This window comes from Strongylocentrotus purpuratus, unplaced genomic scaffold (assembly GCF_000002235.5).
Source record: "Strongylocentrotus purpuratus isolate Spur 01 unplaced genomic scaffold, Spur_5.0 spur5_scaffold_7, whole genome shotgun sequence".
NCBI lineage: Eukaryota > Metazoa > Echinodermata > Echinoidea > Camarodonta > Strongylocentrotidae > Strongylocentrotus > Strongylocentrotus purpuratus.
Genome location: NW_022145613.1, coordinates 14,814,073 through 14,828,882, shown reverse-complemented (window position 1 = coordinate 14,828,882; position 14,810 = coordinate 14,814,073). Strand labels below are relative to the sequence as shown.

Sequence of the window (14,810 nt, the reverse complement as noted above, 5' to 3'; positions counted from 1 at the left end):
GGTCGAAAGCACACGATATCCTTAATATATTTCGGCATTTTATTATTAATCACCTTATACATCCATATTATTAATTGGTATTGCAATCTCTCAACAACTGATTGCCATCTTAGACAGGATAACAATGTACTTACGAGGTGTCATAATATCTACGTTTAGTATTAAACGGGCATAACGATTTTGAAGCTTTTGTAACTTTTCCAAATGCCACTTTGCTGAACAGCCCCACAAAACAATACCGTAGTCAATATGTGACAATATCAAACTATCATATAACAATTTAAAAATTCTGTTCGACAAATAATATTTAATTCGTTTTATACATTATATGGTTCTAGATATTTTGGAGACTATGGGGTCCAATTAATTGCTCGACAGCTACAAGATAAACCTCGAAGTTTAAAGTAAACTAAGAGTTTAGACTCTCGTGTGAACCTATTTAACAATAATTATTTTTATCCCCTTGAGGGAGACCAGGGGTTCACTCAAATGGGTTAAGGCGTGTAACATTAGACGACCAAAGCACTGATGGAGGGGGTGGGTGGGAAGTTCCAGTCTCCCCTTTAAAAATCCAATATCACATACATGTACATTAAGTAAAAAATGAAAGAAATATTCCCCCCCCCCTTATTTAGCGCTCTTCTGCGCTATTTATCGTGAAAAACTGTTTTTTTTTACTACGCAGGTCCTTACTTACTTGTCAGTTGTTGTTTTGGGGATTTTTTTTTTTGGGGGGGGGGGGGTAGGGGATTCATCCTCTTTTTTTATAATCGTGAATCCGCCCTTGACGAAAGTTAGAGCATGGATCAAGTTTAAACCCCCTCCTTTCTTTCCAACGGCACGATGTATAGCGCCCGCCTGTTGCTTTATTTTAGATAAAATGTCGTATCTGTCAAATTTGATGAGCCTGTTTTTCGTCCATTTGGGATATAATGGTGAAAGGGGCAGAAGATCAGGAGTGCGAAGTTTTATTATGATGAAAGTTAGGATATTTGAGCCCAGTTCTCGTCTCGTGGCTTCATTTTTTTCTTCAACCTTTCTATGTAACGCAGGAAAAGAGCAGGTGGTTTTATAAGTGTATAGAGCTTCTCTACAACTACATATTTTTGCATAATGTGTCTCCATTTCAAGGAAAAGGCTATATAAATGTACTGTCTTCCGAAAAATTGCATTGGCTAATTTCTAAAAGGTGCGGGTGCATCTAATATGCTACCGACATAATAGTTGTGTAACCTTCCAAACAATTTTGTTTTAATGCTCAGTCGGGGACATGATGTTAATTTGCAGCACTTGTAATTAAGTAAATTGATCACTCGAGTACAGTCTATATGGAGGTGGTTTGACGTTGTGGATAGAGCGATTGTCTTATTTAGCAACAGCTCACTTGGGTTCGAAATAAGTTGAGTTAGCAATTCCCCAAGAGCATAGTGAATAACAAGGCTCCATGAGACCTTGCATGAGACCTAGAGCCGTTAGTACCCTGGAACTTACTTACAGTCGTATACTTCATTTCTTATAGCTCTCTGGTCAAATAGGAAATAGATAAACATATACGTTTCTTCCCAATATTTTCTGCAAACAAATTTATTCTCCTACATACTCCTATGATAGCGTCATGTACCCCCTCTCCCATTCCAGCTCATATCGACTCAAGCATTCATGCTTATGATAGTTTGACTCTGCATGTATCTTGATTCTTTGATTTACCCATATACTTTCAAGTTCTCAATTATATATATGCATTTTTGTGTGTATTTCAGTTTTCAAATGTTATGTAAATCAATTATATTATGTTATTGTTATTGTTATTTGAATATTTGTTTATGATTTTTCAATTAATGCAGAAACATCTGTTAAAAAAGAAAAAAGAGTGAGATATTGTCTTGAGATAACCTTCTGCAGGAGAGGGAACAGGGTTAAGCAAATTTGGAACAAAAGATGACAAAGAATAGGTCCAAAGTCTCATCAAGTCCTTGGTTATGAAAGATCCAATATTTGTGTGATGAAAAGAAGAATAATGGTGCTGTGGAGAAAGGACTGTTAAGCAAATAGTATGATCTTTTGTGATGTATTTTTGGAAATCAACAGAAGACTTGTCTTGTAACAACAATAATAATTGTCCCTTTCGATCTCGCCAACATACATGGTCAAAGTCATTATCTCTTCAAGGTTAATTCATGGTGGCTCAGTGGTAGAGCAGTGGGATCGTAACCGGGAGGTCCCAGGTTCAAGACCAAGTCGATGCGCCAGTGCCCTTTTGGCAAGGCATTGGTCAACACGTCCCTTGAATGGGACCGGCATAGAAATAGCTTCTTTGATTGATGGTGATCTACACGCATATTGGGGTGTTTGTAGCCGTCGGGTAATTACAATTCATAAACGTTGTCGCCGTTTTGTTTTTGTTCCATTTTACTGTATGCGTTCGGACTCTTAAACTGTCTAAAGAGCATCACCTCAGAATTCACGTTTCCAAGTTGGAGCTGAAACCGACATTTATATATGTTTGCAGAAGGTAACTGATATTAGAACATCCTGATACGAGAGAATACTGCTATTCTTCTTTATTGCCATATTTACTCTCACTTTCTGTCTCGGATATATACTTGCTGTTTGTAACTGTGGTCCCATCTATATACTATCGCCGTGATATACTCTTCTTGTAGAACCATATAGGCCTGTTTTCTGTACAAGTAATCTATTCACTTTAATTGTGTGCGCAGTGAATCCCTTTTTGACAGTGCTATATTTGTTTTCGTACTTGGCCGTGGAGCTTTTTTATTGAAGAACCGTGTACATTCCGTGTACCTTCCCAATACTGTGTCGTGAGTTGTGACATATCCTTATCATGTTTTTTTTTACCTGTGTAACTATATATCACTACTATGCTAGAAACAAGAAATACTACACATAAGGCTATGACCACTCAGTTGGTCAAGGAATTGGACTCTAGTGCAGATCGACTTCAAAACAATGTTAATAACACTATTTCAAGATGCCAGGTTTATGTTAGAGTTATATGTACCTCCCTCGTCAATACCGCTATTCCGCTATTGTGATGTTGTCTGGCCAAACTGTTCAGAAGGACTTTTAGATAGACTGCTAACATGTCGTAATAGGTTAGCAAGAGTGATCCTGGGAGCGCATAATTATAAAGACCCAAATACCAGATTAAGTTAGAGCCTTACAATAGGAAAACATACAACTGCATGTACACTCAAGGTAAAATGGATTGATCGAAGTTTTAAAACGTGTCAATGGAATGGCCCTCAGTATTATGCCATTGTTTAATAAAACCCCAGTACTCCGTCGAAACCGTGTCAAAACCACCGCCTCCCTTCAAGAAACGGGTGTGGTAAACGAACTTTTCAGTACTTAGGGTCGAAACAATTATTGATTCAATTAAATGCCGAACATAGATGAGCCCCAGTGTCACACTACTCTTTAAAAGCATCTTTCGTATATCCGGTTTTAACCGCGGAGACAATACCGGGTAAAGGATTACTAAATGCATCTATTAAAGTGTAAACAGGATCTCTCTCTCTCTCTCTCTCTCTCTCTCTCTCTCTCTCTCTTTCTCTCGCCTCCTCTTCCTTATTTCTCTCTCTTTCTCTCCCACTCTCTCTATACGATCTTCCTTTACCCTCCCTCACTCAACACTCTGATATATATATATACTACCTTATATTCCTTTCAACGGCAGTAATCAGTGCTTGGACAGTTCAAAAAGCTTTCAATCAGATGTTTAGATCGAACCATACGTTTATATTTAGTTACAGTTTACAATATTGTATTCTGAATAGATGATTGGTACAACAAAATCAGAGAATAGCGTTGAAAAGAGCCATACTAAAGCTTTTCGACTTGCACTCATCAGAGTAAAACGCAAGAATGAAACAGAAAGCCGAAATCGATCAATATAAACAGAAACTATTGTATTCATGATATCATTATTGGTAAATCAATAATGATAAATCAAAATCGACTTTAGCAACTGTCCACCAAAAAAAGTATATTCTAATATTTCTTCTTACCTTTGCTTACATGTTTATGTTATTTATGTGTTCAAATTGTTATGCTTATTAAATCTGTAAATATTGTATATGCGTTGTTTTCTTACTGTGCAGGGCCGTCAGGGATAGCAGTTTGTAAACTGAAGAAGCAACCCTGTTTAAATTAAAACTGTAAATGAATAAATAAATAAAATATTTTCACTATAATTACATAACGGCCCTAGTATCCTGTTCAATACCGTTATTGATAGTGGTAGTAGTGCAGCTCCTGAGGATATATTCCGGTTTCATGTAGCACACAATTAGTTTCAACTTTCGATAAACAAGTTTTGCTAGTATTATTTTAGTCTTCAAGTGTTGGGTGTTTCTTTTTTTGTTATATCCGCAAATATAATACTTTCGTTATAGCAATTAAGGGTTATTGGGTTATTCTTCCATCCTTTCAAACGTTAGTCATTTAACCAAGAATGAATTCAATAGATCTTGAGCATTTGATTGTCAAGTGGATTTGGCGCACCCTACAAATCTTATGTATGATACTTAAACTAAATCACACGACGGAGTCATTGCTTCCGCCACTTAGCATTTTCCCTCCCTTTTTTGTGTGTCTTGTATCATTTTCAGATTGAAGCTGCATTGAACAAGAGTTAAACCAATAAAAGCTTCTCAGATATCTATACCGGAGCAGATGGACGGTCTACAAAATCCAGCCTTCGATGGAAGTGAGTCCACCGCAGGAGGTTCGCCATCCAAAACTCGCCCCGTCGGTGTAGTTCGGCCGGTACAATCCAATGGTGCAGGGGGTGACGCAGGGTCGTTGAGTCACGTCAAAGTTGAAGATGGGGGCGATGTGTCGACGTGCGGATGGGGTCCATTCAAGCCGAAATGTTTGCAAGTGAGTGAAGTGAATACGAGACCTACAATCCTGCGTTTTCATTCATGAATAAAGTCCACTGATTATTGTCAATGCTTAATGAATGAACGGCTCTCAATGCGTAAATAATATGAAAATCATTTGTCTAGATGCAAATTATGAAAGAGCTTAACGGGAAAATATCACTTTAACTGAGTTCAAATGAGAAACAATGATGAGAAAGGAGTTTTTGGATTAACTAATATCATTACACTATACAATATTTCGTCACAAAATAATCATTATTTTAAGTTTAATTTAGTATTTTCTATTCATTGCCTTAATTCCACGTGCCATACAATTGCCGAGCGTATTTACTCATTCACTGTATACTTGGGTAGACAGTGTGGCAAATCAACTTTATTTGACTTCCAGAAATCACATGTAACAAAATATAATAGAGTATAATCATAACAGTATAATGTACAATAATGTACATTGATGCCCTACCAAAGGACACGTCGACAATAAACTGAAACGGTTTTATTTTGCTCAGTGTTGCAACAGGCCCGCTGGTTTCCTCGTCTTCGTGTGCATATTCGGTTTCGTTCAAGGGATGACCGTCAATGGCCTCGTCTACGTGGTCACCACCACGCTCGAACGCCGCTTCAACATCCCCAGCATCCGATCGGGCTTCATCTCCAGCTGCTACGACTTCGGGACGCTCATCGTGGTCGCCTTCGTGACGTACTTCGGGGAGAGGGCCCACAAGCCGGTCTGGCTCGGCCTAGGTGCGCTGGGTTTCTCTTGCGGATCGATTCTCTTCACCGTGCCGCATTACTTGACTGGCTTATACCAGTTCGAGGTGAGTCCGTTTTGTTGTTGTTGATATAATGTTGTTGTTTTTTCGAGTCACGTGTTCCTCACTACACTTACACAATATATATTTAATACTATAACAATCATATTGGACCCCATGGAAGAACAGTCTTGTCTCTATGGCTTGACTGAACTGGGTGTCCTTCCGACTTAATTATTGTCTTCTTCTCTTCTCTTCTTTACATTGTATATGATGTTTTTTCTTAATGCATATTTATATTATGTTGCAAATGTTTTGTATATATATCATAATTTTATTGTGAATTCGGAGAATAAATAAATCAAATAAAAATAGGCCTTATACTACTGGACCCATCGGTGTTCCGGAACAGTCCTTAAAGTAAAAGAGCTTCAATAGGTCATTTGTTTGTAATGTAATCACATTGAATGCACAAATATTTGTTAAGTTCCTCAATACAAATTATCTCATTCATCTGTTACGAATCGGTGTTCCGGGACGCGGACAGTCCTTAAAGTAACAGTGCTCCAATAAGTCATGTTTGTAATGTAATCACATTGAATGCACAATTCTTTGTTAAGTTCCTCATTAAAAATTAATCCATTCACCTGTTATGAATAACTGTTAGTAGTTCAATAGTCAAAATGCGAATTGCATACATTACGTGTTGTTAGGTAGGGCAAGCCACAATGTGTGTTCATACCTATAGCATCAATTAATGTATGCAATTCGCATTCTGGCTATTGAAATACAAATATTAAATTTGATTTCAATACTTAAATGTTCCCCGCCATGATTTTTAAAGCTCCGATATTTGGTAACAATTATTTATGATTCGGGCAGCGAGTAGCCAGAATATCGATATATTTTGGGTGCCCGATTATATATATTATATATTTACTAGTGTGTTGCTGAAGAAATGACAATCGAATAAAATAAAGTTTGTCCTCGTTGCTCGCAAAATCTAAAGACAGGATTTTTTGGAGTAGTGAGATGCCCGAATATCTTGAACAGGATCTTGAATATTCTCATATTCGGCTTGTGAGGAGCCGAACTATATCACCCTTAAATCTAGTGTATTTTTACTTCAAACTAACATTTTACTATCATAAGAGTGTCATTACTTTGTGCAAGTTCGCTTTGCTACATTGCAATCAAAATTAATAAGGTGTCAGCCACCCCTTCCCCCTCTTGAAAATGTGCCCATCCGTCTATGATAACATTCGAATTGACTTTGAATTGACTTTTTATAATTATTATCATTATCATCAGCATTATTATTATTATTATTATTATTATTATTATTATTATTATTTTATTATTATTATTATTATTATTATTATCGTCATCCTCCTCCTCTTCCTTCTCCTCCTCCTCCTTCTCCTCCTTCTCCTCCTTCTCCTCCTCCTCCTCCTCCTCCTCCTCCTCATCATCATCGTCGTCATTAGTATTATTGTTATTATTATTCATGACCTCAGTCCGTTGACGTGCCGACATGCGATCTGAACAGCACGATGTCGGGTGGGAGCGCAGAGCTCGAACCGGGACTCAGTCGTTACTACATCGTCTTCATCGTCGCCCAGCTCATTCACGGCATCAGCGCATCGGGTTTATATACGCTGGGCTATACGTACATCGATGAGAATTCACCGGTTACCAGAGCGTCCATCTATGTAGGTAAGTACATGCAGAAACCATTTGATGTATTCCTTCAGTGTAAGTTGTTGAGATTTGAGACAACAGGGCATGTGTTAAATTTTTACAAGTCAATCTGAAAAAAAAAATGTGCATGTTTAAATGGAAGAGATGTTCTTTTTATAATTAAACATTATTGGTCGTAGGGGTTGCAAATTTATTTAAAAAATCGGAGGAGGTTCGACAATCGAGCTCTCTGCATAGGTACTCCAAACACAATCGCCTCCTTTAAAAAAGGGCAATTTTTAATAGCCCAGTCCATCACATTTTCAAATGCGCGAACATTAGGCCTTATGAATAAATGATTATAACGTTATCCGAGTATGATTGATTTAGAATATACAACATTGTATTGAGATCGCCATTGGGTTGATTTTTCGAAAGTATTTGCGATCGTGTTTCCATTTGTTTACACTTAATCTTGAATAAAACTTTCCTTTGTAAATTTTACAGCTAATACTCCTAACAGTGTTATTTCACGCATTCTTTTATGAATTCTAATTCCTCGCCTCGTGTTTTAATTTTCCTTTTATTTAGGTATCTTTCAGGCATCCTCTTTATTCGGTCCTGCCTGCGGATATCTGATAGGAGGCCTTATACTCGAAATTTATACTGACCTCGGTGTCGATACGTCACAGTAAGTCCATATTTTTTCCAGTTACAAAAACACAAACACAAACATACAAAACAAAACAAAACGAAACAAAACACACACACACACCAAAAAACAACGACAAGTTACAGGATCATATTTATGTGTTATGACATATGCTCCGGTGACATTTCCTACCTTCAAATCTTCAACCAACATTTAACTAACCCTAACCCCCAAAAGTATCATAAAACTCAACACTAACCAATATAACCACAAATCGTTGACGAAATAAAGCCCGTAATAAAATAAACATACGGAATTTGAAAGAGCTATATAATACATGATATAAGAAATACCACATGAAAGTATATTGGAATACGAAACATAAGATAGGAAATCCGACAGGTTTTAGTAGAATCTATAAAGGTTTTTTTTGTTTCGTTTTTTCCGTTTCTCTCAGGTTAGGTATTACTTCGGAAAGCCCCCTCTGGATTGGAGCGTGGTGGACTGGGTTTATTCTCACCGCCTCCATCGCTTTCCTGGTCGCCTTCCCGCTCATGGCCTTCCCGAGATCGCTGCCAGGTAAGAAAACATTCCAACTACGATGCCGATAAAGGTGATAAGGAGCAATTATTGCCAAGATTAAACGTTGTTTACTTGTAGACAAGTGGCATGGCGTGCGTGGGGGTGGATGGGCATTGGTTTCAGGGGGGGGGGGGGGTTGGCACCAGTCATATTTGGTGAATGAAATGCGTAGTTTACTTTGTAAAAGATTTCGATAAATATTCTTTGTTTTTGTATATACTGGTGCCTTGAAGATAAACCACACTTGTGGATTCTATTTCAATGAATAATTTGAACTTAAATTTATAAAAAAACAGGCCATTCATTAGGGGCAGGGAATGGGTTCTAAAATATTTCAAATTTAAATCGGAACGTGTTTCGGAGGTCATGGATCCATACTTCTCCCTCGAGAACTTTACGTCTCCTTAGTAACTCCTTAGTAAGTTGGGGAGAAATTGGGATTATTAATATGAAATGCCATTTTGACCAGTATGTATATTTGCGCATTTTCTCACTTTTAGGGAAGAAGAAAAAGGTGGAAGTGATATCACAGGCCCAGAAAGGTTCCGAGTTCCAACACCGATCTGGACTCAAGAATAACGTCATGGACTTCCCGAAAGCGATTTGGAACCTTATCAAAAACCTGCCATTTCTTTTCATGAGTATTGGAGTGATTACTGAGTGGTTTCTTCTAACAAGCTTCGCAACGTTTGGACCAAAGTACCTCGAAACGCAGTTTAGCATGACGGCCAGTGATGCCGCTCTCTTAGCTGGTAAGTTCTTGAAAGTAGTAGGTGATCGTGGTGATGGTCATCATACGATCATAGTTATGGAAAACTTGACCGCCATGGTGATAATGATGATGATGATGATAGTGATGATGATGATGATAATGATTGATTTTGATGATGTTTTGGAACGTTTGGACCAAATTACCTGGAAACACAGTTTCTGGAATTGAGCTGACACTTGATGATGATAGTGATGTTAGCAAAAGCCATCATATGATGATCACGACGCCGGTGATATGATATTGCAAACGGTGAAAATGGTGATGTTAATAAGGCAGTGAAGCGAGTGAGGATAATACATGTATATTAATGATGATGATGATTATGAAGATAATAACGACGACCATGATGATGGTTTATGATGATCGCTAATGATGATTGATGAAGCAGACGATGATGATCCAATAATCATTGTGTTGATGACGACGATTACAGTGGTAATGGTAGTGGTCATGAAGACAATTCAGAGTCATGCTCTTAGTTCAGGATCATCATCCCAAGTTCATCCATAATTTTCCAATCCAAAATAACCCCCTATCTGCTACTAATCATGCTTTGCTCCAGGTTATGTCATCATCCCGGCTGGGTTGTCAGGGACCATCGCCGGTGGCATCATCGTCTCCAAGCTGAAGCTTCACTTTAAGGGTATGATCATCATGGCTTTGGTCTGTCTCTTCATCTCTTTACTCTCAATACCATCATTCTTGATCAGCTGTGACAATCCCGCGATGGCCGGCGTCACCGTACAGTACACCAACACGTAAGAATTAAAGTTGTTGTATTGCCCTTTAGGTGCCAAAACATGGGTCGGTCGATCGGATTTTTTCTTCTTTTTGTACTTTTTTTTTTGTTGTACTCCCTCTTTGGGCTGATAGTTCTCAGTTTCGAATGCTTTTAATACATACAACATCTTTTTTTTTGTAAGGCCTTATGGTACAGAGTTTGGATCTAGATTGACATTTTATATATATTATGAAATAGAAATGAAAATGAAATAGAAATTGTATGCGAGGCAAAGCTGCAGGAAGCTGCTATGTAAAACGTTACAGTGGCATACATGCGCCAATTGGTGTAGTGTGGATATATAGGCTTTGATAATATAATGGGGGACAGGGGGTATGGTATGGATTGAGGCCGGGATTGAGGCACCGCCGCACCGGTCTCACACAGTGGATAAAACTTGAATTCATAAGGCCACTGATGAGGGGATTTCGAATTTGGAAAGAGTCTATCGTCATCTTCTCTTTGACGTTGCCTTTATCTTTCTCTTTCTTTCTTGAATATTTTTGTTCTCATAAGTTTTCCCAAATCAATGGGGGGGGGGGGGGGCTCATGCCCCTTGTGCCATCCTGTTTCTACACCACTTCATCCAGCATAGGGTGGAGCCGGCTTAACCCCCCCCCCCCCCCCCCCCCTCCCCATAAAGAAAAACAAAAATTGAGTTGTTAATGAGGTGCGTTTTCAAAAGAAACCTCTATCCATGGACAGCAAACTGGGGTATAATCATGAATATCTATCTGTTCGTCACAGTTCGCTGGTCTTCGAAGGCGGAGAGGCCGTCCTTGATTCCGCGTGCAATGCCGAATGTGGATGTGGATCAGCGTTTGACCCAGTTTGTGGAAGCAACGGTGTCATGTATTACACGCCTTGTCACGCTGGTTGTGACGTCATCAATACAACTTCGAGTGTCAAGGTCAGATTCTTTTGTCGGAGCACTCCTATTCAATTATTGATGTCTATACTCAAATTCAATTCCATACTGAATACTGTATTGTGCAAAACGCAGATAATTGGCAGACATTCCGATCTAGCATGTTATTGAAAGGGATTTCAATACTGCTACAACAGAGTTCCAGTTTCACACTAAACACTGTACTGGGCAAACACAGAAAATATGCCAATTATTGAAAGGGATTTAGGCTTCGAGGAATGGCTATCTTTGTACGACTGACTTTTCACTGGGTTTATTAAACACAGGCTTTAAGCCGTAACGGCTTTCCAGTGACAGTTTTGTGAAATATGTGAATGTAATCAAAATTATACAAAACTTAGAAAGGGGATGCTTATCTAGGAGACTCCTCCTTCGTGTTGGAGGCGGTATTGATAAGAAGGGAAGCATTATTATTAAAGCTTCCTGAAATTCAGCGCTAATGAAAACTACTAATTTCATCATATTTAGAAAATTTTCCATCTAATTTCTTGAATGAAAAATGTTGAACCTTGTTCTCAATGTACATGTTATTTTTTTTTTGACGTGGGGGGGGGGGGGTTAAGTTTGTATGTTTTTTGTACTTGTTTGATTCGTTTTGTTTTTAAAGCATCATATCTAAACAAGCCTTAACACCGATATCCTTCTTATTTTTTTGCAGGCTTACAGTAACTGCTCCTGCATTGAGGCCCCGGACAATGGTCGGCCATCCTCGGCCGTCTCAGGGAAATGTCCACAGGATTGTAACAATCAAATCCTATTTATCGTCCTGTTTTTCGTCATGCTCGCTCTCACACTTATGGCAACGGTACCGGTAACCATGGCAACAATGAGGTGCGTAGAATCCATCTCGTTATGACCTTTTTAAAACACAATATTTAACATCATCATCGCTAAGACGTTCGAGAAATAAATTCAAGGGTAATTTCAATATCCTGTTGCATATCCCGGAGTAAATGTTAGGATTACGTAATGCGTTGTTGTATTGCTCGCACAATTCAAAAGACGGCGGGCAATGCTACTGAAAAAAAGGTTTTTTATTCTTTCTCGAAAGTCTAAGTGATCATGTCATTCTCAATTTTTCAAAGGTTTGCTCTCCAGACAAACTTGCACTGGGTAACGTTATAAGGCCGTATACATTTTAGAATTGTTTTTAGAATTGTGTAAGTTATTATGTATACATTATATTGTTTGAATATTCTAAATGGAAGAAGATAAATGCAAAGTTAAATTTAATTGAATTGCATCATACCATGGGATTCAAAAGTGTTGTCTGAAAGAACAACGAAAGATAATCTCTCTGCTCCAGTATGAAGTTCTTCAAAAGTGGAGATGTCGTAGTATAGGCTGTGTGGTTCGTATTCACATGACTCTCAGATTGAGGGCTCGAAATCATGTCTGACATTAATCCCCCATTGCCACTTTATATTAAGCCACCATGATAAAAGTATATAGGGTTATGGTTATGGTTGCCTGATGGTTATAGATTTCGTTTATGGTTAGGGTTGGATACCGGCGCCTACGCAGGGGGGGGGGGGGGAGGGGGAGGTGTTTTGGGGGTTAAACCCCCCTTCAATTTTTTTTTTCATCACGAAAAAAAATATTACTCACTATACCTCACCCCCCCCCCCCTTCACTGAGCGGAATATCTGCCGGCGCGACTTTCAAAATTTGCAAACACCCCCCCCCCCCTTGGAAAGATTCTGCGTACGCCACTGGTTGGATATAATGCTATTTAGGGCTGAAGTAAGGAATTTGATCGATTGTCACGGGCGCAATAAGGAAAGTACATTTTAAACAAAATGAAAATAACGCTCCAACAACACAATTTCTTTTTTAAATCGCGTTTATCATTGTATGTGTGTTTTTTTTAATACAAATTGCAGGTGTGTATCTCATGAGCAACGGACCTTTGCATTGGGATTCCAGTCCGTCTTATTCAGAGCGTTTGGTATGTAATTTTTTTTTAAGGAAAATCTTTTTCATCTACAAGTGGAAATTATTCCTCTTTTAATTTCTTTATTTGGTATGCAAAATATAATATTTTTTCAACTAGATGTTTGAAGGAATCTTTATTATTTCCATGTTTTCAAAAGAAATTGAAATATCGATATGAAGTTGAACAAACAAACTATGCGCAACAAGATATGTTTATTTATTTCTTGATAGGTGGAGGCACGTCCAACTTATCTAAATACTCGAATTTTGTTTTTTATTGTACCTTTCTTTGTCAAAAGTATGTATCCATCATTTTGTACATTTGCTTTTACTGTTTCATGCTTTGAGAAAAATTGAATCAAGACTTTTTTTGAAGAAAAAAGGAAAGTCCAACCTTAATAGACAACTATAATATAAAGAAAGCAGACAAAAATGGAAGTGGACTGAAGAAAGTTTGAATGTAATCGAACAAAAAAATAAGAGAGTTATGATTTTTAGAAAATATTATTGTAATCAGTATATGGGAACTTGAAATGGGCTGAATCGGAAGTGTTATTGTAACGTTGTGCCGGAAATTTTCCCATTTGTTTCGACACACAAAATTACTAAATTATCAATTTATCAAAATGTATAACTCAGGGGGATCGTATTTAAAACATTCCTAACTCCCATATTATTGGTTTGATTTATTTCAAACTTTCTCCAATCTGTTTTTCTTATTTTTCTGCTTCCATACAAATTAACCGTTACAAAGGTTGGATTGCACTTGAAATACATCTAGATGGAATGAAAGAAGGAGATTTAAAAGCAGTTGCTTAGTTCAAACTCAAACATTAACAATATATTCAACACATTTTACAGAGTTAGAGTAGATGATCCATGAAGCACAGCTTGTAAATTCGGTTACATTTACGAGGAAAAAATATAAGAATTTGAAAGCGAAAGGGATTAATGACAAGATAAAGCTTACATTAAGGAGGATTAATAAGTTCCAATCAAAATATTTCAATTCTTCCGCATTCCTATGATTATACACATTATGCAGGTACCGTCCCAAGTCCAGTAGTTTTCGGGGCCCTTATCGACCAGACCTGCATCCTTTGGGAAGAGGACGACAGCGGCGGGCGGCAATGCTGGCAGTACGACAACGACGCTTTCAGCCGAACCTCACTCATCCTCGCAATGACTCTCCGGTGCGTCTCTCTCGTTTTCCTCGTCATTTGTCTCTGCGTGTACAAGCCCGGCCCTAGCGGCCTGGACCCTGGAGCTGCCGAAGGGGAAACCGCCGTCGAGAGCGCGGAGGAAGCCGCGAGCGGGGAAACTCGGGAAAAAGAAAATGGCTTCCATACAAAATTGTAGAGATGCAGTTAATGAGCATGTGACATGGTACTTGAACTACGACATCCAATAAATTGGTAAACTTTTCTTTCAATGATCTAATTGTTTCCCATGGTGTGTGAATTTTACAATTTTACTATGTACAGTCTGTATCCTATATAGTTTATATAAAGAAGTCTATTCACAGAGAAAACCAGGTGCAAATTTGTTCTTTCGGCCACAGTTTACTTCTTATATCAACTGAGGTTGAAAAAAAAAAGGTTCTTTCCAAGTTTCTTTTTCAACTACAAAAACGTTTGCTCCTTCCAATCTGCATGGAAATAAATATTTTACCATGCCATAAACCTTTAAGATGATTGCTACGATCGGCAGACTTCACATTTCACATGATAATATTCAATCCAAATTTAAATAGATTTTCACAGGCCATGTGTTAAGAGAGAATGATTAATAGCTTCACAGTCTATGTCTTTCCATTGT

The 14,810-nt window shown here is 38.1% G+C and overlaps 1 protein-coding gene across 2 annotated transcripts in view; it reads left to right on the top strand.

Moving 5' to 3' along the window:
- Positions 1-14,589, top strand: part of LOC576993 (solute carrier organic anion transporter family member 4A1) — a 19,062-nt gene extending 4,473 nt beyond the window's left edge. The window contains exons 1-12 of one of the 2 annotated variants that reach the window (XM_030974344.1): positions 2,053-2,512; positions 4,635-4,905; positions 5,420-5,728; positions 7,180-7,378; positions 7,934-8,033; positions 8,452-8,573; positions 9,077-9,328; positions 9,911-10,106; positions 10,877-11,039; positions 11,716-11,888; positions 12,941-13,005; positions 14,038-14,589. In XM_030974344.1, the coding sequence (XP_030830204.1) occupies positions 4,699-4,905; positions 5,420-5,728; positions 7,180-7,378; positions 7,934-8,033; positions 8,452-8,573; positions 9,077-9,328; positions 9,911-10,106; positions 10,877-11,039; positions 11,716-11,888; positions 12,941-13,005; positions 14,038-14,351 (2,100 nt within the window). In that variant the 5' untranslated portion in view covers positions 2,053-2,512; positions 4,635-4,698 and the 3' untranslated portion in view covers positions 14,352-14,589. Of the gene's footprint in view, positions 1-2,052; positions 2,513-4,634; positions 4,906-5,419; positions 5,729-7,179; positions 7,379-7,933; positions 8,034-8,451; positions 8,574-9,076; positions 9,329-9,910; positions 10,107-10,876; positions 11,040-11,715; positions 11,889-12,940; positions 13,006-14,037 lie in introns of those variants that run through there. The other variant, XM_030974343.1, reaches the window with a different exon arrangement.
- Positions 14,590-14,810: the final 221 nt, after the last annotated feature.